We start from the raw sequence: 27719 nt of genomic DNA on the forward strand, positions 1-27719 counted from the left end.
AGTAGACTATGCTTGTTCTGACTCACAGCCTGTAAGTATGTTTTCATATTTAAAGAATTTGCTACTGATGATGCAAACGCAAGTTTTGAGCAAAGCAGAGTAGCGATTGTTGTTTGTTGTTTTTCTGATCACAAACACAGACATGGTTTTATGTTCACGTGGTGTGTTGTGCAACACAAAACGTAAAAAAAAAAAAAGTCATTATAATCAGCAATAATGTCACCACTGGATTAATTGATTAATAGATGCGTTTCAGAAAGGTGGGGCATAGAGGAGAAACAATAATGTACATTATGTGGAAAATAATGTTTTTTTTTTGTTTTGTTTTTAACATTAAACCTCATAAACACATTTTATTACACCAAAAATATTTTTGCAACGTAATATGTGACCTATATGTCTTAAGGGGCTGGGGTATATTTTTAGCAGTAGCCAAAAATACATTGTATCATGGGTCAGAATTAATGATTTTTCTTTTATGCTAAAAATCATTAGGATATTATGTAAAGATCATGTTCCATAAAGATATTTTTTTAATTTCCTACCATAAATATATCAAAACTTAATTTTTGACAGGTAATATGCATTGCCGAGAACTTCATCTGGACAACTTTAAAGGTGATTTTGTCGGTATTTGTATTTTGTTCGCCCCCTCAGATTCCAGATTTCCAAATAGTTGTATCTCCCCAAATATTGTCAGATCCTAATAAACCATACATCAATGTAAAGATTATTCATTCAGATGAAAAATATTTCTAAATTGTGAAAAATTGACACTTAAGACTGGTTTTGTCACCCCTTTAAAACATAACCATATATATATATATATATATATATATATATATATATATATATATATATATATATATATATAAACAAAAAAACAAACAAAATAAGTAATACAATTAAAATATGGGGGGGGGGGGTATTTTGATAAAACAAATGCAATAAATTTATTTTATTAAATGTAGTCATTAAGATTTGTATTAATTGTTTGTCCTGTGTTTATAAATTTCTGTATTAAATAATTATTTGTATTTTTTTAAAATGAATTAACTGATCTTCCCAGTACACTCCCAGCATCAGTTCACTGCAGACAGCTTCAGCTCTGAAAGGCCGTGGTTCCTCCACAGGACAGTCTGTCTCTCAGTTGGGGGTCTGCGGGCCGGGGGAAGCGCACCAGTGCCCTCTGCCGAGCCTCTGTCGTCTTCACGAGCCCTCGCAGTATTTCTTGAAGGCTTTTTGATTGGTTTCCTTCTGCAAAGCACCTGAAGCTCATTTTTCATCTCGTCTGCAGCGACAGATGGAGAATCAGTATAGTTCGGCTGCACCGTGTAAAGCTCCAGTTTCCTTCATGAAAGAAAATGACGTGTTAATAAATATTACTTGTCTTTCATATTACATTCAGATATTTTAGAACAGTGCTTGAAAAAATTTATATTCACTAATCACACACAAATATTGATGTATTTTGACAATCATTTTGTGGCATTTTATTATAAGTGTTAATGATATTTTCTTGTGATATATTAACTCGTTTTGTTAATGCTTTTCCGTATTAAATTAAATATGCCTAAAGAATATTATTCTTGTTTTTTATATTTAAATATTTTAGAACAGAGATATTTTTTCACTGATTGATTGATTGATTATCTAACCAAGAGTAATACAATTATTAAAAATAATAACAATAAAATGGATTATTATTTTTTTTTTTTTGATTTTTTTCTTTTTTTTTTAAAGTGATTTATCAGTGTTTCAACATAAATGTACAAATTTACAGTTTGACATATTAATATTTTTGGTAACACTTTACAGTAAGGTTCCATTAGTTAATGTTAGTTGATGTATTAACTAACATAAACAATGAACAATAAATCTATTACAGTATTTATTAATCTTTGTTAATGTTAATGAAAATACAGTCGTTCATTGTTAGTTCATGTTAATTCATAGTGCATTAACTAATGTTAACAAGCATTTTTTTTTTTTTTTTTTGATAATGCATTAGTAAATGCTGAAATTAACATTAACCAAGATGAATCAATACTGTAGAAGTATTGTTCACGCTTAGTTCATGATAACTAAAGTAGTTAACTAATTAACTTTACTGTATAATGTCACCATATTCATTGCCTGTTTATCATAGATACTTCGTTTCTGTATATTCATTATTTATTGTATTAGTAGTCAAAATATATTTTAATTAATGCATTTCTTTGAAAATACACATATTGTAAAATGCATACTATAACGCATGATGCTATCAATACTTTATATTGAATATATAAATAATAATAATTTATTATAATATAAATAAATAGGTACGTATAATATATAAAACGTACATATATAGACTTCATGATTATTTATGTGTTCATATTTGTATAAAAACTGAGTCTTTGTTTACAGTTGTAAGCTGTAAGTTATAATATAAATAAAATAAGTTTGAAATTGTAAACATATCAATGTATATATATATATATATATATATATATATATATATATATATATATATATGTACGTATGCAAAGTAGGACATCTCTTCACAAGCTGCATGATTCGGGGTATTATTCATCTCATGAGGAAATGATGAGAGTTTCACACAGTCCAGATCCGAAGCCTCTGCTCAAGTGGTCCACAGCCTCAGGATTCTGTCATCCCTTCAGACTCATATCAGCCCCTCACAAAACACCTTCATTCAGCCGTCAACAGGGTCAGCCGGGTGTCCAGGCAGGATATTTCCTCTCTGAGGCTACGCACAACACATTCACTCAGAGAGCGTCAAGTCTTCAAGTCTCTTCTATCCATTACATTTCATGCTCCGCTCCGTGAGGCAGAACATTGGAGCCGCAGCCGTGTCGGCCGCTCCGGGCTTCACCAGCAGTGGGAGGTCAACATGTTTATTGTGGGTCACTGTAGGATGAGCTGAGATTCCAGTGGAACCATGGGAAGAAAAGACTGAGATTCTTGTGGATTATCATTTTATCTCAGTTAGCAATGGCATAATATGTGAGATTCATTCAACTGCTGAAATGTTTAGGTTTCAAAGGTTTCTAAAAGTGAATCAGTTTCATTCAAGTGATCTATTTAAATTAATTGGGACCAAGAAATATGAATAAAACACACACACCATCTGAGTTTTTTTTTTTTTTTTCAGGCTACTATATGTTCAGTAATTTCTCTTAATGGCAAAGAAAAGGTTATTATATATAAAAAAAATAAAATAAATATATATATATATATATATATATATATATATATATATATATATATATATATATATATATATATATATATACACATATATATATATACAATTATTAGATTGTGTATATAAAAGTATTGATTTATTTATTCATTCATTCAAATATATAGACCTAGTCAAATTTATAAATACAAATATTTAATTAAAGTATAATTATAACTACATCAATAAACTTTTTTTTTTTCAGATTATGTAATATTTGACACAGGCTGTTTTAGACTCTTACTTATATGCTTATTTAATAATGCACTAAATCATAATATTATATATATAATATTGTTTTAATTTTAATTATTGACATAATTTTTTTTTGTTAATAATTAATTGTACAGAATTACATTAATATATAATAAATTATATTATAATCTGACATTCCAGTGCTATAACTTCTGCTAATATTATATGTATATGTAAATTAATTTACATTTACATATACATTTAATCATTTAGCAGACGCTTTTATCCAAAGCGACTTACAAATGAGAACAATAGAAGCAGTCGGGTCAACAAGAGAACAACAACAGTATACAAGTGCCATCAATTGCAGAGGCTTGACAGTACATGCAGGAAGTACCCGCCAGGAGAGCATTACAATAGTCCAGTCTAGATAGAACAAGATCTTGGACAAGAAGTTGGGTTGCTTGCTCTGACAGGAAGGGTCTAATCTTCCTAATGTTGTATAGGTCAAATCTGCAGGACAGGGTCATTGTAGCAATATGGTCTGTGAAGCTTAACTGATGATCCATCACAACTCCTAGGTTTCTGGCTGTCCTTGAAGGAGTTATGGTTGACGAGCCCAGCTGTATAGAGAAGTTGTGATGAAGCAATGGATTAGCTGGAATCACCAGTAGTTCAGTTTTTGTAAGGTTAAGCTGAAGGTGATGGTCATTCATCCAGCGGGAAATGTCACTCAGACAGGCTGAAATGCGAGCAGCTACCGTCGGGTCATCAGGCTGGAATGAGAAGTAGAGTTGGGTGTAATTAATTATAAACAAGTATCTGACTAACTTGTGACTATTTATTTTTATTGTTGTTTATTTTTTTATCATTTTCATATGCAAATCCATTCAGATCCAACTCATTCAATATTTTAGAACTAGATGTAAATCTGCTATAAACCATAATTGTTTCTATTATTTCTCATTTTAAATTGCAATACAATAAAGCATTTTTTTTCAATATTCAACATTATTATTATTATTATTTTGTCTAATTAATGCCTTCTTTGTGCAGGATTCCAGGATCTCAGGAGACGCACCTCTGGAACAGTCATAGTGTCATGAACTTTAGTCATATGGCATTTAATATCCACATATACAACAGCTTCAACTAAAGCAGTTGTGACATTATTAGCATTCATTTCTCTTCACCCATAATGCAGTGTGGCCCTGATGCTGAAAATGATGTGGATCTGTTGATATCCGGCTCAGATAAAGATCTCAGTGTAAGCGACTGCGATTGATAGCATGTTTTGATATTAATATTAAACTAGCATCTGTCATCTAGTGTTCAGAGGAGGGATTTCATTCCACATTTCCTTTCCAAGGCCCATTGTGGATTAAAACATATAGAATAAAAGAAGAACATGATTTCATAATTATTTGTAACACTTCACGGATTCATGTCAGTGTTTCCAAGAAGGTTTTGTAATAACTTCATCTGGACCAAACATTTGCAGTTTTTCCATCTTGCAGCCGGGTCTGCTCTCTGAAGACTGATCGTATTCCACTCCTCACTTATTATCTGTGAAGTGGAAAGCAATAAACTGACTTGTCTCCTACAGCCATAATCCCTCCCATAAAATCAGTCATGATGACCTGAGACTAGAGCTGGAGATCATCTTCACTGCCTCAGCTTGAGCTCACTGCTTCAACAAGACAGACAAGAAATCTTACTTATCTGCATACAGACAGACAGACAGAGAGATAGACAGACAGACAGAGAGAGAGATAGACAGACAGACAGAGAGAGAGATAGACAGACAGGCAGACAGACAGGCAGATAGATAGACAGACAGACAGAGAGATAGACAGACAGACAGACAGACAGACAGGCAGAGAGATAGACAGACAGACAGACAGACAGACAGAGAGATAGACAGACAGACAGAGAGATAGACAGACAGACAGACAGACAGACAGGCAGATAGATAGACAGACAGACAGAGAGATAGACAGACAGACAGACAGACAGACAGGCAGATAGATAGACAGACAGACAGAGAGACAAATAGAGAGAGAGAGAAAGAGAGAAAAAGAGATAAATACACAGACAGATAGACAGTCAGACAGACGGAGAGAGAGACAGACAGACAGATAGACAGACAGACAGACAGATAGATAGATAGATAGATAGATAGATAGATAGATAGATAGATAGATAGATAGATAGATAGATAGATAGATAGATAGACAGACAGACAGATAACTAGATAAAAATAGATAGATAGATAGATAGATAGATAGACAGACAGACAGACAGACAGACAGATATATAGATAGATAGATAGATAGATAGATAGATAGATAGATAGATAGATAGATAGATAGATAGATAGATAGACAGACAATATGTTTTTATTTTGTTTTGTTTTTTATTCATTATTTATTTTGATATAAAAATGTATTCTTGGTTTTGTTTACTGAATGATTTAATTGATTATTTGTTCATTGCCTATGTAATACTGTACAAGTCATGCCTATAAAGCTCATTTGAATTTGAATTTAAGAGACATAGAGAGAGATAGAGAGATAGACAGACAGAGATAGATAGATATACATTTATTTAATGCATTACAATAATTAATTTGAATGATTATTCATTTGAATATTGTTTCATTCTTTTTTAATGAAGATAATTATATATATATTTACTTATTTATTTTTTTTAAATAATAAATAGCACATGAATACAGATAATAAAAAAATTAAGACAGAAAAAAAAATATATATATATAATGCAGTCAAAATGGAAAGGGGGACAAAATAAAATAAAATTAAAATTAATTCAGGCATTGCAATGCAGTGGTTTTATCATTTAATGATGTTTATGTGTGTACTTTGCAGTCAGGCAGGATTTGATAGTTTTTAATCTTCATTGGCCTTAAGCGTGCGTCTTTCTAAAATAAGATTTGCAAAAATGACTAAAACATCTCATTCCACTAAATATCTAAATATCACATGCACTGCATGAACTCTCACTGAACTTTTCACTGCTAATATGACTTGACATTGACATATTTAATACTGAAACGAGTATTACATTTGAGCAGAGGAAGAAAAAGAAACTAGTACATTTGTCTAAACTTTACCAATGAATTGTCAAATGTTGGTGATGTTGACGGTAATGGGGTTTTCTAGCATCATTTAATTGTGAAGGTTTTTTAGTGATTACTTGAGATTAACATAACTTTCCAGGCATGCTGGTGAATTTTTGCAAGGCTTATAGAAACATCATTGAAAGCTCTCTCTGCATGAGTTTAATGATGTGAGTTTCTTCAGCACCACGGACAGCGCCGACTATTTATCTGCTGGAGACTCCATACTGAGCACTTTCACTTATTATTTTACATGCAACAGTGATAGTCTGCAGAATTGTGAAACATAGGTAAGAATAGGTTAATAGCCTATTAAGTTTGTTATGCATTATAACAAACACTGTTTCTCAAGCGTCTGCTTAGCGCATTCTCATGTAATATTATGGTTGTGTGCTGCTTTTAATCTCGTCTAGCCAAACAATGTAAAAATAATACATAAGGGAGAGGAAAAAAGGATGTCACTGACACTGTGTTACCCTTTTAATTTGGTTCCTAGGCTTCATTATAATTAATGTGATCATAATCCTAGAGATCAGGGATGAACTTCTTACCTTTACCTCTAGAGGGAAGCATTATCCAATCTAACACGTTTCTCGTTCATATCTGAGGACAGAATGACAAATTGGAGCCTTAAGACTGAGATCTGCTTGAAACTGAGCCTGTATTACATATTACATTTCGCAAAAAAAATGTCAGAACGAAGAACTGAATCTGACATATCTGGAAAAATCTGTTGAAATACAATTATATTCAAGATGCTGTTTTACAGTTTGCATTCTCAGGATTATCTAGTTTTGAGGATGTATAGACATTTTTTTTGTTTATTTTTTAACAGGATCACAAGATACTTGTGGCCTAAAACAATCAGTAAAACACCATTAAAATTAAATCACTGAATTCCTTAAAGGGATAGTCATTATATTTAAATGAGCAAATAGTGTGTGTGTGTGTGTGTGTGTGTGTGTATATATATGTGTATGTATATATATATATATATATATATATGTGTGTGTGTGTGTGTGTGTGTGTGTGTGTGTGTGTGTGTATACAATTCCAGGTTCCATTGACATCCAGTGATGTACTAATGTTCTTAAAATATAATTTATAGATATAAAGTCATAGACACTTGGAAAAACAAGAGGGTCAGTAAACAATGACAGCATTCACATGTATGGATGAACTATCCCTTTAAACAAAATGTAATCTTTCCACATCAGGGTAAAAGGTAGATATAATATCCCTTTGTTTTCTCAATTTGTACTTATTCTCCATAAAGAAAATAAATTAAATAAAAATAAAAATAAACAACAATAAAATAAATATATTTGTTTCATTTGTACATTGTTGATAGAAACAGAAATTCATATTGTTAGAGCATCAAGCCATATTTTGTATTATAAATGCACAATTTAACCTCTAAACCTGAATTTCATTTTGAAATATTTCATTCGATATTTATATCAAGATCAACTCCTAGAAAATAAAACAAAGTCAATCAAAGTTTTAAACTGTTCAAATACATCCAAAATATGGATAACAGGGTTGAAAAATTGTAAAAACTAATAAAAATAATTATTATATTAATCATTTATAATTATAGAATGAAAATGAAAATCACTTTGAGTTAATATAGAAATACGATATCTTGTTTGACCTCCTGAGATTGATAAACAACATTGTTTCAGTAATAAATTATAGAAAATCTTCAATAATTCTGAGCATTTGTAGTACTATATTTAATTAGCTTTTTTTTGTCATTGGAGAGATCTAGCATTGCTGTGTCAGAGAGTACTACATGTCATGTTAATGAAAGCAATCTTGGCAATGCACAGTAGCTGGTGGGCTAAACATTCTTGCTGTCTGTTCCAAATCATTTCAATTTTGCCAATGCAATGCTGTAAATAAGAGATGGTGTTTGTATCCCAAGGATGATGCCGCACTCTTTTGAACTAGCCTTTCTTTCGGACCCAGAACCCTGCATACTTCACTCCAGTTCCCTCTCTTTGGCGTAAGGCATAGCATTGTATATTAAAAGAAATGTCAGCGCCAGGCAGCTTTGAAATGATCGTCCTACCTTGGACTCACTGAGCTGTGTTTGATAATGCTTCTGCTGTGAAAGATTTGTAAGAGTTGAGACCAAAATGCCAAATTATATGTTTGTAGGAGTGTTGTTCTCTCTCTCCCTCTCTCCGGTCTTCAGTCTCAATATCCAGCATCTGGTTGTATGTACCAGTTTAGTACATTCAATTAGCTATTTATATTTAAATAGACAAAAGATTTTTTAATATTTTAAAATCGTTTTAATATTTTACACATGAAGAACTTGAAGAATGTGGGTTACTTGTACATTTGGTAACATACTGACAACTTCTGAGACGTGCAATAACTTTACGTTTTATAAATTCACACATAAATGATACCGAAGCATGTGAAGTGTAGGGATTTTACATGCGATCTGTTTTAAAGCAGAAAATGTAAGTTAATATAAAACTGCTCAATGTATTTACAATTCTAGTGACATAAAATGTCATATTGTAAGTTTAAGTGTCAGCACATAAAACCTTTTTATGTATAAATGACTTCAGACACATACAGTAATATATGTCAATACTGTAGTTTTCAGTGTCAGTACCTACTTTAGAAATATACAATACATTGACATTTGATGTTTTAGTTTAAAAAACCCTTTGATGCACGTGTAGCTTAAAAGATGTAGATGATGTCAATATTTTTTACTTTTGAGTGTTGGGATTTAAAACACTTTTACAAATGAACAACATTAAAGTGATATGTTTATATTGTCTTAGGATCTAAAACAACCTTGTTTATGTATGATCTCATTTAAATGTGTTTGATGTGTTGATATTGACTGTTTTAGTGTCCACTTGTACAAAAAAACTTAAAAGATAAACAAGTGGTTGCTATTTTATAATGTTATTTGTTTTTCTGTGTATTTTGGCCAATTCTGAGTTTAAAGGTAAAACGCTTTAATGGTAGATTACCTGCAAACACGCAGCTTTTCACTTCACAAGACTTTAACTGATGGACTGGATTGGTGCGGATTACTTGTGTTTATCAGCTGTTTGGACTCTCATTCTGACGGCACCCATTCACTGCAGAGCATCCATTGATGAGCAAGTGATGCAATGCTACATTTCTACAAATCTGATGATCAAACTAATTTTTGATGACCTGAGGGTGAGTACATTTCAACAAATTGTAATTTTTGTCTGAACTACTCCTGAAACACACTGATAATTTGTGTTTCATTCTCAACATGTTATCTTCGTCTCTTTATAGACTTTTCGCAGCAAAAGCTCTGAATACGAATGAGATCACCCTGCGACATCAGTGTTTCTTTCAGTCTCTCTTTCTTTTCGTGAGAGATTGGAAGGTTTAACCCTTTCAGCATGAGGTGGAGAGAGAAGAACAGGGTCTTGAATCCACGGGTGGGATGAAGTGGAGCGTCTTCCCTCGCCACACACCGTTCTGCAGCTTTCCATTGATTTACTGCCTAGAACCTGAACCCCGGGTGCTGGGGGACTTATAGATCGCCTTCAAAAATAGCCTGTCCAGAGGGGAGGACAACGGGATAAAGGGTGGAGAGAGAGAATCCTCCCTCCCCAGGCAAGCCACCGATAGCACCCTGTGTGTATTTATAGATGAACGAGAGCAAACCTGAACCTGGATCAATATGCTCTGGGACGTGACATGATCTGGCAACCTGGCTGAGAGTAGAGACCAGGGAAAAACCTCAGGGCTGTGATAGTGGGGGGGTGAAGTCAAGGTGAATGTCAGAGGAGAAAAATTAAGCTTATTTATTTATTTCTATTAAGTCATGTTTTATTTGTACTTATGTTTTTTCAGTGCAAAATGGAAGCTTATTGTAAACGAATTGTTCCAGTTGTGTAACTGATTGGTCAGTTTCAGTGTTAGGAAGGCTTCTTTGGAAATGTAATAGGTTACAGATTACAAGTTGCCCTGCTTAAAATGTAATTAATTGTACAATTTGTTCAATTACTTTATTTACATTATGTGTCTTAATACATTTGTTTACTTTTCTGAGTCTCTTACAGCTGTTAATCAGTTCTCAGAAAGGCTGTAGCCTAAAACATCCTGCGTCAGTGTGAACTGATGTCACTGCGTCAGCCAATTACGCGCTGCAAATTCAAATGAGAACCAATCAAAAGCATCAGAATAGCAGTTCAGTTCTGGCTCGGCTTACAGTTACATTTATTTTGTGATTAAATTAAGTAACACCGTTACATGTCACTAGTTACTCCCCAACACTGGTCAGTTTTATATTCTATTGCAATGGTGGCACTTAAACAGGGAGGAAATCATCCAGTAACAGGGTTGAACGATTGTTGGTCATATTTAAATATATGCTTAACATTAAATACATTAGTTAGCCAATATATACCTTGGAAAGTATCTACCAAGTAAGTACACCAGACCGCATTTAGGATAAATAATTTAATGCTAATATCAATACATGTACACTCTCACAAAAGTGAAAGAACCAAAAATCGCCATGTCATCTCTTTCTTAAAAAAAAAGAAAGAAAGAAAGAAAGAAAAAAACAAACAAATCAACAGTCATTTAAATATTGCTTAACTAATCTTAAATCCCTTTGAAAACAATAGCAGGTGCCTGAGAGTGGAAACCCTAAATTTACAGTCGTCGGCACACGCTCATCGCAAATGCGCACACACACACTTTAAGTAAACTATAGGGGCGGGGGGGGGTCCTACTGTCATATCATGCACCCCCTTTTTAAAACAACATTACACCACATTGTGAGAAATCCTTTAACCGTCCAAATGTGAGAAGCAGTGATCCAAATACTCTCTTGGCTTTGGTAATTCATACTTATCATGTAGTGTTTGGAAGTTCAGTGGTTTATCGGTCGCAGCAAATCGTCTGCGTGTTAAATAAACCGTCTGTGTGCATTAGTAAGAAGCGCATGATGAATTCTGTACAAGTTGTTTTAACAATGCGTACTCTTTTGTGACAGTCAAAGCTCCAGTCTTGGCTCTAATATTTAGTGGGTTTTTAGGAGACTAGACTTTTATTTGGTGTAGAAAATCGCAGTTGTCAATGGCTGAATATCCTTTTAAAGGAGCTGTGGCGAGGCAATGGATTCTGAGTGCAGGCAGAGCCCCAGTGTAACATAATCCATTAGCAAAGGATTCTGGGAAAGCTAACCCCATGCACACAACAGCAAAGCACTTAGATGTCTGTTGGGTGTCCTGGAACAAAACCAGCAGTCTAGGCACTCCTAATGGGACAGACTGAAGGAAAGATCTGGGTATGAAGAAAGCCGAACAATCACAAACACCACAACGTAATAATGTCAGATCAAATGTGAAAGCTGGCCGAATGGAGAACATGTAGCAGATCAAACTGCATTCACATCTCAGTGTAAACGGTCTCCTTTTCATGTAGAAGATCATGTACAACGATCAGAAGTGATTGTAGGTTCTGCTTGGTTTGAGACGACATGTTGTCATTCTGTCAAATATGGCTGTCAGTACGGAGTATAAAAACTTTAGCAAATACAGAGTGACGTGAAAAACTGTTCACTGAGTTTATATCTGACTTCCTGATATGATATTATAACCAGAGTTTGTGAGAAGAGATGAGAAGAAAGGAGAAGGAGACCAAAATGAGATGTGAATCGACAAGATAAGAAAAAGAGACGAGAATGAGACGGGAAGAGACGAGAGAAGCAAAGAAAAAAATGAGATGAGACAAGAGATGAGGAGAGAGAGGAAGAGATGAGATGAAGTCTGAAAACAGATGAGAAGATGAGCGAAGAAAGAAGAGACTGAGACAGTGGACGAGAGATGAAATCTGTCATTCGCTCTCCCCATGACTCTCAGCAGATCTCCCACATTCAGCTCTAGAAGCACCACGAGCGCACGGCTCTAAACAGGATCTCATCCATTCATCACAAAGACACCTGGAAAGAACGATTGCCTTGCACGGCCTCGTTCCATCCGTCAGAGGAACAAATGTTATGATGCGCCAGTGCAGACGGGCAATGCTGGCAGGAGCAGCGGTGACGGGACGATGACCGTACATGGACTGAGTGGAAAGAAAGAGTCCAACCTGAATATGTGTTTCTGAAGTGAAGTCTTTGGGGAAAGTGTACATAATGTGGATTCTGAACACTAAATGTGGGTGTGTGTGTGTGTGTGTGTGTGTGTGTGAAGGGCGCACTAAGAGCTGGCCGGTTTAGTGTAATCATCCACTCCAGTGATGGTGGCCTTGCAGAAGAAGCAGTCCTTGTTATTCATCAAGTGCTGATTGATACAGGCCCTGAAATAAAAGACAAAGTGAGTGAGGAGGCGAGAGATGGGTACGTCAGTGACATTTGATCATTTAAAGAGCGCTGAATCGCGTCACCGTGCGAGTTATCTGTGCCACACTTCGTGATATACGTCAAGCGAACCAAAAGCAAACCGCCAAGAAAATTCATTTGATTGAGAGCACAGTTTTGATGTAAATGATTGGTTTTGTGACAGCTTCAACGCAGTGCTGAGACCACAACGCTGCCAGTGGACAGTGCAGATTAGGAACGGTTTACATGCAATTTGGGTTACATAATCAGATTCAAACATAATTAGATTAAAATGCATTTAAAAAACGCTCACAATCAGATTATGGTTACTTTTCATGGACTACATGATCACATTTTATTCACACAGTAATGGCAGTTAAATATTTGGATTGTTTTTATTTTAAAATAAAACAATGTAATGTTTAGGGATGTTCATTTTAAACTGTTAACCGTTATCCAACCATTAATACAATCTGTTAAATGGATTAAAATGTCATTTATTTATTTATTTTCAGTCATTTATCAAAATATTTAAAAAGGTTTGCTGCATTGTTAAAACAGGTTATGCTATTCGTATATTATTTTTATTATTCCATTCAGAGATAGTCCTAATACCGATGCAAATGTTTAACATTATAAAAACATTATAATAAACATTGTAAACATAGCTATGCTATTTTAGTTTTCCTCACTGCACAACAAATCCTTTCAATTACAGTAGACTATTTAAAAAAGAAGTTATAGCAACATAAACTACAAGGCAAAACAAATTAATTTAGGCTAAAATGAAACTGAAACCAACATTGGGTCTCTCATTTGACACAAAATCAAAAGTTTCCATATTCGCGATGTATTTGAATGCCCAATTTTTATTTATTATGTACTTCACTCGCGTTCCAACATCCACGTAAAACAAAATGTTTCGCCTAACATCATGGCGGTACGTTGATAACACATAACAGCACAGATTTTATACTATATTTAAACTGAGCAGGGTGTGTTTTTTTTCATATGTTTGACTAACTGTATTTTATTATGACAATGAACAGGCTGCATCGTCAAAGTACCAAAGTTTAACTTTGTGCGCTCATGCCATGCCAGCGCAATCACTTGTTTTTTTTTTTACCTTCTAACAGTGGAAGCAACTTCTCCTTTTAGTCATAAAGATAATCTGAATTGTAAATGGTTTGCCTTTATTTTGTGTACATTCACAATAAAAACAAATCTTTGTCCGTAAAAGAAGCGTAAATAAAAATAGTATGCCGCTTTCTGCCGTCTGTTTCCTTTCGCGCAGCACAAAAATGAACCAAAATTCATTTTTGTAATTTATTATTCAAGTAAAAATATATTCATCATATATTTACCTATTTATTTGCTATATATAGCCTAGCTCTATTATGTTTTTCTCCGCTCGCAGAAACGCTGCAGGTGCGTGATATGATGTTTGCTGACCATGTGAATTCTCATGTTCTGTTGTCTGTTGCTTTCTGCGCATGTGAAATTAATCCCCGGGAACAAATGCTAGTATTTTTTACGTGTCACAGACACTAATCCTTTCTAATTTAATTAAATTCTTATTTTAAATGATCTTGTCGGTAAACGGTTATAATCGGTTAACCAGCGTCGGTTAGGAAAAATAACTAATTCTATTATGTAATTATAAACATAATCAAAAAGTAGTCGCGATACATTACGCAATGTGTGTAATCCAAAAGATTACATTACAAACTACGATTTCCGTCATGCAATTTGTTATCAGTAACGAACTACAATTTCTTAAGTAATCTACGCAGCACTGGCAGTGGAAGTATCACAACAGTGGTAACCAATCCATAGTATTACAGGCGGTGTTCATGTTTACATATAAGTAATGGCCATTGAAGTGTTTAACGGCACAGTGTTGATCTCGTAAATGGAGGAGTGAATGGGAGAACGGAGCTGTTGATATGATGTTGGCAGGAACTCACTTGCAGGATTTGTGGGAGCAGGGCTTGAAGACGGCTGATATGGAGTGTGCATAGCAGATCGGGCAGAGATCGTCCTCGCTCGTCGGCTGTGAACGAAAAACACTGATTCAATACACCATGTCTGAAAGAGGTTCCACAATGAAAGAGATGCTAATGACAAAAATGTCAGAAGACCAACTATACATTAGAGAAACAATATTTAAATTAAGGACTGATTTAATCTTTTTTTTTTTTTTATTTAAAAAAATTTCATAGCGCATGCATAAATAAAACATAATAATCTTACTAAGAATTCACTTTTTAATCTATAAATGAGTACATTAGATCTGAAATGTCACTGGACTTCTATTGACCAGAATGTCTTATGCAACAGAAGACCTTGTTTTATTTCCTAATACATACTCAAAAGGAACAGATTTTCACCTGCACAGCATGTACTTTTGTAATTAGAGCAGCAAGAGAACAGAGCTTGACCCCTGACCCCTCGAAACAGGCTGATGGAGCTTCATTAGTTCACAAGCATCTCATTAATATGTAAGCCTTGTTATTACAGTCAAGGCAAGAGAGAGTACAGTGTGTTAAAGGAATAGCTTGCACCAATAAGTGAATTCTGTCATATCTGCTTCCAAAACCCATGAATTAGTTTGTTCTGTATGCCACAAAAAAGACGTTAGGCTTTTTATTTTGACTTACAAAATATTTGACATTGAAAAATGGCTTAAATTACAATTAAATGTCAAACAAACAAACACAACCAACACCAAAAATGTATTTCCTAAGTTATAATAGATTATAGAACATAAATATTAATAACATACATGCACATTATAAAACCAACAACCAACTTTATGGATATAAAAACTAATGAAGTGAAACTGACGACTTTGATATATATCGTGTGATATATTGTGTGATATAGGTTAGGCAGGAAAACAGATTCTATTTTTATTCCTCTATTCATATGCTATTTACTTATGTATGTAGGACACCAGCACCTGCACATTAAAGCAGTCGCATGTATGACATTTCAAAGAAAACATTATCCACTCATCCCAAGGGGACGACACACACAAAAATAAATTCAGCCCTCAGAAATGTCAATCTAGAACACATATGTACAAAGACATCAGAAGATGCATATTCCTTTTCGGTGACTCCGACGTACTCACTTCTGTATATAACACTGGGGAATAGAAGATTCAGTGGATAATTATCCCTGAAATTCAGTTTTGTAAGCATCTACTTGCTTTCTAGGATCTTACTGTGTTCGAGTGGCACCCAATATGAATTTAGACTTACTGAAAAGAAGTGAAATTGTGGTTTTCTGGGCAAAATCTAAAATACTGATGAATAATCTCCTTCCATCCTTCAGCCTGAGTCACACGAGGCTCCCGTAATCTCTACACTTTCATCCCAAGGCTTTCCTCAGCTGGGAAGGAAGGGAACATGGCTGCAAGTGTTGTTCTTTGTACTGATTTTATTGGGACTCCACACACACCACAGAACATAACAACCTTATATTTTTACGCTTATGCATTTTTTTTTTCACCCTGAATCCTACTGCTAACATATTCTCCTATTTCACTTTAAATGAGCAATAATCCAATATGCTGGACAAATCACTTATTGTACCCACTATTTAACGGTTTTGAAATAATAATAATAATAATAATAATAATAATAATAATAATAATAATAATAATAATAATAATAATAATAATTTATTACAATAGACTTAATGACCAGATGAGACACCAAATAACTATTTTACAAAATATTTACAAAAGGAAAATAAAATAGAAAATACAAATACATAAATAAATAAATGTTTATACATATTTAAATAAGTTATTTTACAATAAACCAAATTACATAAGATTTTTTTTTCCTTAAAGATAATTACCATTATATAATAATGAATATATATATATATATATATATATATATATATATATATATATATATATATATATATATATATATATATATATATATATATATTAGTGCTGTCAATCGATTAAAAAAAATTAACTAATTAATCGCACAATTTTTTAAAATTAATTGCGATTAATCGCGATTAATCGCAATTAAAAGACTGAAACTTTTTGGATATGTAAATGTAAAATGTAAATAATTAATGTAAACTCAAGACAAAGAAACTATTTAAATTCAAAATATGATTGTTTATTGGAATTTTTGTTTAACTTGTAACACAGATTTTCTCATGTAAACAACATACCTGCAATAAACCATCAATATCCTCCAAATTAACTGTTGGCTTGAAAGCCATATTTATTACAGAAATAAAAACACAGGCATGTAAGTACCATTTGAATTTCAAAACAATCAATGCCAATAAAAAACAAAAATGATTTCCATGTTGAATTCTAAGTGGACTGCAAAAAAATTCCAAAGTATAGTCATTGCCAGTGCTTTAAGTGGGCCGGTATGCACAGGTAGGCCTACTCAGTACCGCCACTTCCAAATATAGCTCTTGAGCGTACTGCCACCTCTCCGTGCGCCCCGAACGTGCTTGTAGCGTACCGGTACGCTCATTTGGACATCTGTTTAAATAGAGGTTTTAATCTTTTACCTGCACTGCCGATTTTCAGAGCGCCCTTCACAATGCAAGCTTCCTAATTCATCCCACCCAGAGCAGAAACTACATTACCCATTCACCCTTAAGTTACACAAGTGAATAGCGCATGTGTTGCTTTTCCCACTGTTAAGTGTCAACAACTCAACGTGGCCGGAGAAGGTGTGTGAAACTCGTTGTGAGTTATACTAAAGCAAAATCTTGAGTATTTATTGTCTGATAAACATTAAAAACTGCAGCCCCCGCTGGCTGTTCATTGGCTGCAGCATCTTTTTTCTAAGTTCTAAAAAAATACCGTAGACGGCAAGGCACACATTTAGATATTCATTTATGTAATTAATCTATAGCCTATGCACAAAGACAATATGATCTTTTTGTCCCCTTTTTGTTTTAAAGCTTGATGAAGAGAGAGAGCGCACGTTGCTGCAGCTGAGGAGGACAGTGACGCACGCGTACAGGAGTGATTGACAGTTCGCGGCACTGTGTACAAAAAATACTCCACTACACAATTATTTCGTTATTTTCGTTTAAGCTTATTAACGTTAGCGTTACAGAAAGGTCTGATTTACGCACTGTTACAGTCATTGTTTTTTTTTTTTTTAAACAATGACATTTGAGTTCATGATTTTAATGTTACTGTTTCTTGTGGCAGACTAAATGAAGAGTAATGTTTCTTGTGGCAGACTGAAGAGTAATCCGGCAGAGTTTTATACTGAAACTTTCCGTCTAAAAGTCCTTCCTTGGTCTTATCCATATTTCTTTGCACGTTGAACACACATAGGCCACAACTGGAAATAAAAAAAACTGCAACCGCGTTAATTGCGTTATTTTTTTTTAACGCGTTAAATATTTCAAATTAATCGAATGCGTTAACGCGCTAATTTTGACAGCACTAATATATATATATATATATATATTAGTGCTGTCAATCGATTAAAAAAAATTAACTAATTAATCGCACAATTTTTTAAAATTAATCGCGATTAATCGCGATTAATCGCAATTAAAAGACTAAAACTTTTTGGATATGTAAATGTAAAATGTAAATAATTAATGTAAACTCAAGACAAAGAAACTATTTAAATGCAAAATATGATTGTTTATTGGAATTTTTGTTTAACTTGTAACACAGATTTTCTCATGTAAACAACATACCTTCAATAAACCATCAATATCCTCCAAATTAACTGTTGGCTTGAAAGCCATATTTATTACAGAAATAAAAACACAGGCATGTAAGTACCATTTGAATTTCAAAACAATCAATGCCAATAAAAAACAAAAATGATTTCCATGTTGAATTCTAAGTGGACTGCAAAAAAATTCCAAAGTATAGTCATTGCCAGTGCTTTAAGTGGGCCAGTACGCACTGGTACTCAGTACCGCCACTTCCAAATATAGCTCTTGAGCGTACCGCCACCTCTCCGTGCGCCCAGAACGTGCTTGTAGCGTACCGGTACGCTCATTTGGACATCTGTTTTAATAGAGGTTTTAATCTTTTACCTGCACTGCCGATTTTCAGAGCGCCCTTCACAATGCAAGCTTCCTAATTCATCCCACCCAGAGCAGAAACTACATTACCCATTCACCCTTAAGTTACACAAGTGAATAGCGCATGTGTCGCTTTTCCCACTGTTAAGTGTCAACAACTCAACGTGGCCGGAGAAGGTGTGTGAAACTCGTTGTGAGTTATACTAAAGCAAAATCTTGAGTATTTATTGTCTGATAAACATTAAAAACTGTCTGCGGAGGTTGAGTCGTCCTGCAGCCCCCGCTGGCTGTTCATTGGCTGCAGCATCTTTTTTCTAAGTTCTAAAAAAATACCGTAGACGGCAAGGCACAAATTTAGATATTCATTTATCTAATTAATCTATAGCCTATGCACAAAGACAATATGATCTTTTTGTCCCCTTTTTGTTTTAAAGCTTGATGAAGAGAGAGAGCGCACGTTGCTGCAGCTGAGGAGGACAGTGACGCACGCGTACAGGAGTGATTGACAGTTCACGGCACTGTGTACAAAAAATACTCCACTACACAATTATTTCGTTATTTTCGTTTAAGCTTATTAACGTTAGCGTTACAGAAAGGTCTGATTTACGCACTGTTACAGTCATTGTTTTTTTTTTTTTTTTAAACAATGACATTTGAGTTCATGATTTTAATGTTACTGTTTCTTGTGGCAGACTAAATGAAGAGTAATGTTTCTTGTGGCAGACTGAAGAGTAATCCGGCAGAGTTTTATACTGAAACTTTCCGTCTAAAAGTCCTTCCTTGGTCTTATCCATATTTCTTTGCACGTTGAACACACATAGGCCACAACTGGAAATAAAAAAACTGCAACCGCGTTAATTGCGTTATTTTTTTTAACGCGTTAAATATTTCAAATTAATCGAATGCGTTAACGCGCTAATTTTGACAGCACTAATATATATATATATATTATTTATACTTTTATACTATTATTTATACTTACTATACTTATATAATATAATAATTATAATTATAATTTTTTCAAGCAATTTAAACAGCAAATAAAAAAAAGACAACTATTCAACTATTTACACAATTATTAGCATATATAATTGGGTGAATCTGTAGTCAAAGTATTTTACTGTGCTTTATGTTGGTTAAAAAAAGTCAAACATCATGTCAAATGACTAATTAATCTAAATTATCATTTTTTTTATATACAAGCACTCAAACTTTCCTTCAACAACTCTATGAGTCCTTGACAGATCTGTACGAAATTAAGCCGAGGGCACAGAGGAAAGGTTTTTAAGTTATTAAGATCCATTTAACTGACTGTAGATAGAATGTGGGGTGGAAAGCAGCACTTCAGTTCATTTTAAGAGGCACTGACGCAATCAGTTTTGGAGAGTAAACCACTGATATATCTTCACTTCCCCAGATAGCCAGGCATTCAGGTTCTTCATCAGTTTCTCATGCGGCTCTTTAATGTGAATGGGGTCTGGTCTTCCCCAATGTCCTTCCATTCTCAAAGTCAAACTTTGTTCCAAGAAGAAAGATTGGGTTTCTGTCTGGTCTCTAAGCTGAGACGAAGGAAATACAAGCCCCTTAAAATCTAATTCACTTCCTCCTCCGTCCGTCTCTTCTGAGCTATTACCTTCAGATCTTGTGTCTGTGTAACGAGGGAAGCCACTATTTGAAGGTAATTTGCAGGGACAGAGAGTGACCTTGACTGGGCTGGTTCACTCTGCTTCATGGCAGCCTGATAAAACTGCTGGCTGCTTTACTCAATTCATATGGTTAGTGCAAACTAATGGAGAAATCAGTCAAAGTCAGGACTGAGTGAAAGATAAGACAAGATTTGGTGAAAACGCCCTCACCCTCTCGTCATCAAAGGCATAGATCAGTTTGCTTATTCATCATAACTTGCTCACCAATAGATCATTTGCAGTGAATGGGTGCCGTCAGAATGAGAGTCCAAAAACTCATAACAACATCACAATAATCCACACCACTCCAATCCATCAATTAATGTCTTGAGAAGTGAAAAGCTGAGTGTTTAAGAGACAAACACACCATTAAGAGGTTTTTAACTTCAAACTGCCGCTTATGGCTAAAATTACAACTTTGGACTCTCATTCTCACTTTGATGCTACATTTTTCCAAATCTGATGAAGAAACAAACTCATCTCCGTCTTGGATGACCTGAGGGTGAGTAAATATTCAGCAAATGTTGCTTTTTCAGTGAATCAGTCCTTTAAAAGTTGCTCTGCAAAGTTAAACGGGTGAAATCCAGTCATTCTACAACATATCTACATGTTCATGAGTTTAGCTTGAGGTCGAAATATTTCCCCACAGAGATTTTGCTCGTGTTCAAGTTGGTCATGCAAATTCGACATGCTGACCAACAAAAAGCTGCTTGATTTGAGATTGATTTCTGTGGGGCTACAAGAAGTCAACAAGAAACTGATTTCATGGCTTAGTTCACATCCATAATGTAATCCAAGTATCATTGAATATAAAAAAAAAAAAATGCAGATCAAATCAACGCAGATTAATGCAAATTAAATCAGTGACAAAGATGCCTTAGGTACATCAGCCAAAAGAAACAGGAAACTGATTCAGCACATCAGTACTACACTACCCACAATTCTGAAGAGAGATCCACCAATCAGAACGAGGATCAGAGACACTCTAATCCAATTACACTTGAGTATATATATATATATATATATATATATATATATTAGGGGTGTAACGATACGCGTATTCGTATTGAACCGTTCGGTACGACGCTTTCGGTTCGGTACGCGGTACGCATTATGTATACCGAACGGTTCGTTGGAGTATTAAATTATATTTGAAAAAAAAAAAAAAAAGAGAGAGAGAAATATAATGATATGCGTTCAACAAGGTAGCCCAATAACCCAAACAACGTAACAGGCAACGCCCCTGACACTCCCGAAGAAGAAAAAAACACCATCTTATATGTTTATGTTAGGCTACTCAGCAGGCGCTCGCTCACTCAGTACGCGCTGAAGGCTCGTTGCAAAATAGCCAATGCGTTTAACAGACTAGAAATGAGAAGATCCTCCAATAACCAACAGGTCTGGTGTTTGGGTGCACTTTGGATTCCCTTTAAGCTATAATGGTGATGGCAAGAGAGTGGTGGATAAAAAAACAACGGTATGTCGCATCTGCAACATGACAGGGTACACCAGCGGGAATACAAAAAAAAAAAAAAAACACCAGCGGGAATATCTGGGATATATGCGTCAGTACTATCTGGGAAAAGACGAAAAAAAAGGAGAAACATGCACGCAGCAAACTATCCCTGCAGCATTTAGACACTATAGCTTACAGGGAATCCAACCCAAACACCAGACCTGTTGGTTATTTTAGGATCTTATATTTCTGGTCTGTTAAATGCATTAGACATTTTGCAACGAGCCTTCAGCGCGTGCTGAGTGAGCGAGCGCCTTAGGGGCCGTTCACATATCGTGCCTAAAAACGCATGGAAAATGCTAAGCGCGTCTTTCTCCTCCTTTCCAAAGCGCTCGGGCACAAGCGCTCATGAGGCGTCTGTCTTTGCTAAGCAACAATGACGTGCTCTCTCCATGAGACGCGGAAATTTCAGCGAAGGATAAATGGATTTGCAGCTCTAAAAATCGCTTGCAGTAGCTCTGCTACTAAATTTATTTCAAAATTGCAATCCATATACAACTATGATCAGCTGATCCTTCATCTTGGCTGAGCTCTCAACGTTGTTACGGGAAAGGATGAAGCTGATTGGTTGGTTCTTGTCACATGACCCGCGGTGCGCTTGCGGCATTCTGAAAAGTTGAGATGTTTTTACATTTTGCTGTATCTAAAACGTATCGAAACGAACCGAACCGAACCGTGACATCAGTGTATCGTATCGAACCGAACCGTGAATTTTGTGAACCGTTACACCCCTAATATATATATATATATATATATATATATATATATATATATATATATATATATATATATATATATATATATTATATTATATTATATTATATTATATTATATTATATTATATTATATATCCAGTAGTTATAAATACACTAGCTGGGCACCATTACATTCATGTAAATGAGAGAATATAATCTGATGTAGAGATACGCTGAAAAGCAGCTTTCAGTAAAAACACAAATTACAGAACTGGATGGCTCTATAAAAAATAATTAAGAACACTGTCCACAATCTGTTGTTTTTGAAGGATAATGTACATCCCGCCAGTTGTTATCGCAGAATAAGGAGACTTGTATCACCCTGAAGTGGGTTATTCATTGATAACAACCAGCTAGATGTACATTATCCCGCTTATTACACAGCTACTTGCCACATAAGTAAATAATTAGACACAAAATATTGATTTGAGTTGAAATATTTGAATGCAAAGCTGCCCTGAACACAGTTGTGAGCAAACAGCAAGTTCAAACTAGAGATATTTAAGGGATACGATACTATCAAACCACTTATTACGCGATATTTCACCACGTAAATAATTATAGCGATTAAAAGATATTGATTTAAGACTAAACAGTTTTAAAATCTTACAGTTTGTTAGTTATCTTATAATCTATTACAGCAAACAAAACAAGCATAGAAAAATGCCAGCAGCTGCGTTTTTATGAAACGAGAGAGCGAGTCTGCGATACCAGGATGACATAAATAATTATACGTAATATTGAATCGAGGTTTCATATTTTATTAGCTAACCAAACGCAAAGAAATATTGTTCCTAGCAAGAGTATAGCGCCGGCTTTAGTTACCCGGATGAACCTGTGTTATCAGCTTTTACCAGTTGTTATCGAGGGATAACATACACAACTGACCAATCAGAATCAAGTATTCCACGGAGCCATGTCTAATCACATCAATTCATCTTTCTACATTCCATTTGTCCTGAGTAGATTTCTATTCTATTCTATTCTATTCTATTCTATTCTATTCTATTCTATTCTATTCTATTTATTTTATCAAAGCACTATAAGCAAATAATAATAATTAAAATCTATAATATTCATTATATATATTAAATATACATTAAATTAATATTTAATATTAAATGCATAATTAAATAATTATTTGCATTTTTTTATCATATCAATAAATATGTATTTGCATTTTCTATCATTCTCTTCTATTTATCTTTGGTATAATTGATCTCATTGTTTATATGTAGGTATTAGCACGTGAAATTTACAAGCACAAAACATACATTTTTGCACATTTTGACTGATGCTGAAACAGACAGCTTGGATGTATTACGTTAAAAATGTAACACTGCTACGTAATTATGGCTAAAAAAACAAAACAAAAAAAAACTTTTAGACTAATTTTTTTATATCATTAAAGATTATTACTGCAACAATAGTGGATGCCAAACTATTTAATGATTTCTCTGGTGTTGTTTTATTAACTATTTAATTAAGTATTTAACTATTTGTTGAAATATACACTTAATGATTTCATTTTGAGTAATTTGGCCCTCCATACATTTTACCAGAGTGTTGAAATGTTGTCCTTTATGATTAGCAATACTGTCAAGATAATATGAGTATCACTATTCATGTATTCAAGAGACCGAGTGGCGATTCACAGTAATTTATAGGTTTGTTTACAGATGCTTCATATCAATACATCACATATTTCATAGAACTGCATATCTAAGTTTTAGGGCTGTACTACAGGATATGAATGCTAAAACAAATACATCCCCAGACCAAAAAATGCTGAATTATTTATATCCAAGCCGATGTTGTCTGTACTTTTTTGTAATACTGATGAGATCTTGAAACTGGTTTAAGCGACTGCGTAGACAACTACAAAACATTTTTGGGCCAGACGTGTCAGTGCTTTTCTGTCAATTATAAAAATATCTTGAGCAGTCAGTTGTGTCAACACAGATACTTAGTGATGGAAGCACTGAAAATAGGTCAAGTGTGGAAACTGAAGCAGTATTATAGATGCGTTTTCCAATCCAGCGGAATTATAGAATGTGGAATATTTGCCAGGTTGATAGAGAAAATTATTTTCTCATTCATGTGATATGGTGAATCAATTCAATATAAAACAAATTGAAATAGCTTTTGCTTTTAAATGCTTCACTTTTTACATTTAATTTTAGCTTACATTTTAATTTTGTTATGTGCTGTGGTCATTTTGAATAATTTTATTCAGATTTCTATTTAGCTTTCGCAAATTTTAATTTCAGTTTTAGTTATTTTATTAAAAAATTGTGGTTAATTTTCTTTCAGCCTAATTTTTTTATTGTCTATTTTATCAACATTTATATATATATATATATATATATATATATATCGGCCGATCGTTATGCGCATCTCATCAGTAAAGCCGGTTCTCTAATCAGCGGTTAATTCCATCAGGTGCATGATTTCACATAGAGCAGCTGTTACTACACAAAGCCGTTGTTACCTGAGAAGCTGCGCAAATCCACTTCATTTTCAGCGTTTATTTGCGCATCTTTTCAGGTAACAACGGCTCTGTGTAGTAACAGCTGCTCTATGTGAAATCATGCACCTGATGGAATTAAACGCTGATTAGAGAACCAGCTTTACTGACGAGATGCGCATAACGATCGGCTGATCGTCATCGGCACAGCCCTAATATACATACATACATACATACATACACATATATATATGTATGTATATATATATATATATATATATATATATATATATATATATATATATATATATATATATATATATATACACATATACATACATACATACATACATATACATACATACATATTCATATATATATATATTTGGGGGAAATTTATACTTAATAAAAAAAAAAATATTTACATTTTTGTGACTTTGTTGTGTGCTTTTGTCGTTTTTATTAGTTTTTTATATTTCAATTCACAACATTTAAATGATGATATTACCGGTAGTTGAAATAACAAGTTGTATTAAATTTGAATAAACACTTTTATAGCTTTATTTCAATTAACAATTTAAAAAATACCAAAATTGTAGTATTTAATTTTAGTTAAAAACAACACTGGTACTTGAATTGTTCTTCATTACAAAATTTGACTGTAGATCAATTTAAAGTAAATAGATACATCCATGTCCATTCATTATGAACAATAATGAAGATTAAACTTGTGTTAACCATAACTGATGACTTATTTTTTTATCATATTCTTTTTTCATCATTATAGTATTTAATTTTTTTTCACCACAAATGTTACTTGTAAAAAATAAAATAAAATAAAAATCCCCTGTTTTTTTTTTTTTTTTTTTTTTTTTTTTAAGTTTATGAAAATGTTAAATGCTAAATTTAACTAAAGAATAAATAGTTTCCATTTTATTTTAATCTTTAATATTCAGTACTATCCCTGCTATCGCCCAGTCTCATCATTTCCATTAATCACCTTATGTAACAGCCAGGCTGGCAGCTTCTTGAAAATAAATAAAGAATTTCTCTCTGGACTTTCGGGTCACCAAGAAATGTCAACCTCAGCTTACTTTAAAGCCGACTGGAGACTCCATATGTTTGCTGGGAGTTCAAATTGTAGCTTTTTTCACAGCTAAAGTGCCCATAAAATCTTTCCTGAAGAGAATTAGCTCAACGCGCTGTCAAAAATTCCACAACTACATCCTAATAATCAAGTAATCTGAGTAATTCCTGAAGTGAGAATAACTGTTTCTTGCGGGAATATCAACGCTCACCCAATTGGCTTGTCTGTTCAGGAATGGATCACACTCAAGGAGATTTGTCAAAAATATGTAGGAGTTGATTTTCCAAATGAGAGCCAGCAGATTTAAAAAACTGTCATATTCCACTTCCACTCTGGTGTATCATTGATTTTTTTATTTAATTCGAGCAAACAGATTTTCTAAGCTCATGTCTTCATGAAAGCTGAAATCTAGGACAAGGCTCAGACAGGAAATAAGTCTGGGAACTTCAAAGCACTTCAAGTATTTTAGAAAAGTGACCTCTGGTCAGGCAACCACAGAAACTACAGAGAATACAGAGAGCAAACTTGGTATTTCGATGGCAATTTGGCTCAATACTGACATGTTTTTCTTCCTGCCATGAGCACCAGAGAAATATAGTTATGATACAAATGTCTGCAAGGAAATATGAAACTAAACTAGATTTCGACAAAATGTGAGTGGTTTCACACTGCTCAAACTTTACTCTGGTGTAGTATTTACCCTAGGTAGTCAACAAAATGCATTACATTTGAACTGAATTGCTAATTTGTAAGTAATATTTATTTATTTAGAATCTTAGTTTTGTTTTCTTACACATTTTGCATGTACAATTGCAAATACAATTCAGGATTCAGATTCAGGAAATGAATTAAAGGCATACTCAATTCAATTTCTGTGCTGCACATCCCTGAACTTTCCAATGCAAACCGTGGGCGAGCATTCTTTCTTACATCTTCAGAGATCGATAACATTGATTGCAGCACCCAATGAGCACACAACCTGTTTAAACACTTGCTTGTGCAAATGTCGCTATGTAAAACTGCTACGTGTGCCTTAAAAATAATGTCTAAAGTGCTATTTCCTCACTACACTAGCACTGTACAGATAGATTGGCATATTAATGTTGGTCCACAAGACAAAATGAAGTTCTGCTGATGGGTATCTACTAAATTCTTCATTCAAAACTCTAATGAACTGCCTTCGCAAGAGTTTCGCAAACTGTGGCAAATCCAGAGATTTGTTTTT

General features: G+C 34.0%; 1 protein-coding gene across 2 annotated transcripts in view; it reads right to left on the bottom strand.

Moving 5' to 3' along the window:
* Window positions 1–11045: 11045 nt before the first annotated feature.
* The window catches only part of LOC127943023 (E3 ubiquitin-protein ligase RNF123), a 114872-nt gene continuing 98198 nt past the window's right edge, over window positions 11046–27719 (bottom strand). For both annotated transcript variants that reach the window (XM_052539113.1, XM_052539112.1), the window contains exons 38-39: window positions 14898–14983; window positions 11046–12908 (exon numbers count right to left, since the gene is read on the bottom strand). In XM_052539113.1, coding sequence (XP_052395073.1) covers window positions 12809–12908; window positions 14898–14983 — 186 coding nt within the window. In that variant the 3' untranslated portion in view covers window positions 11046–12808. The remainder of the gene's footprint in view (window positions 12909–14897; window positions 14984–27719) is intronic.

Source organism: Carassius gibelio, chromosome A22 (genome assembly GCF_023724105.1).
Source record: "Carassius gibelio isolate Cgi1373 ecotype wild population from Czech Republic chromosome A22, carGib1.2-hapl.c, whole genome shotgun sequence".
In the NCBI taxonomy this organism is placed as follows: Eukaryota; Metazoa; Chordata; class Actinopteri; order Cypriniformes; family Cyprinidae; genus Carassius; species Carassius gibelio.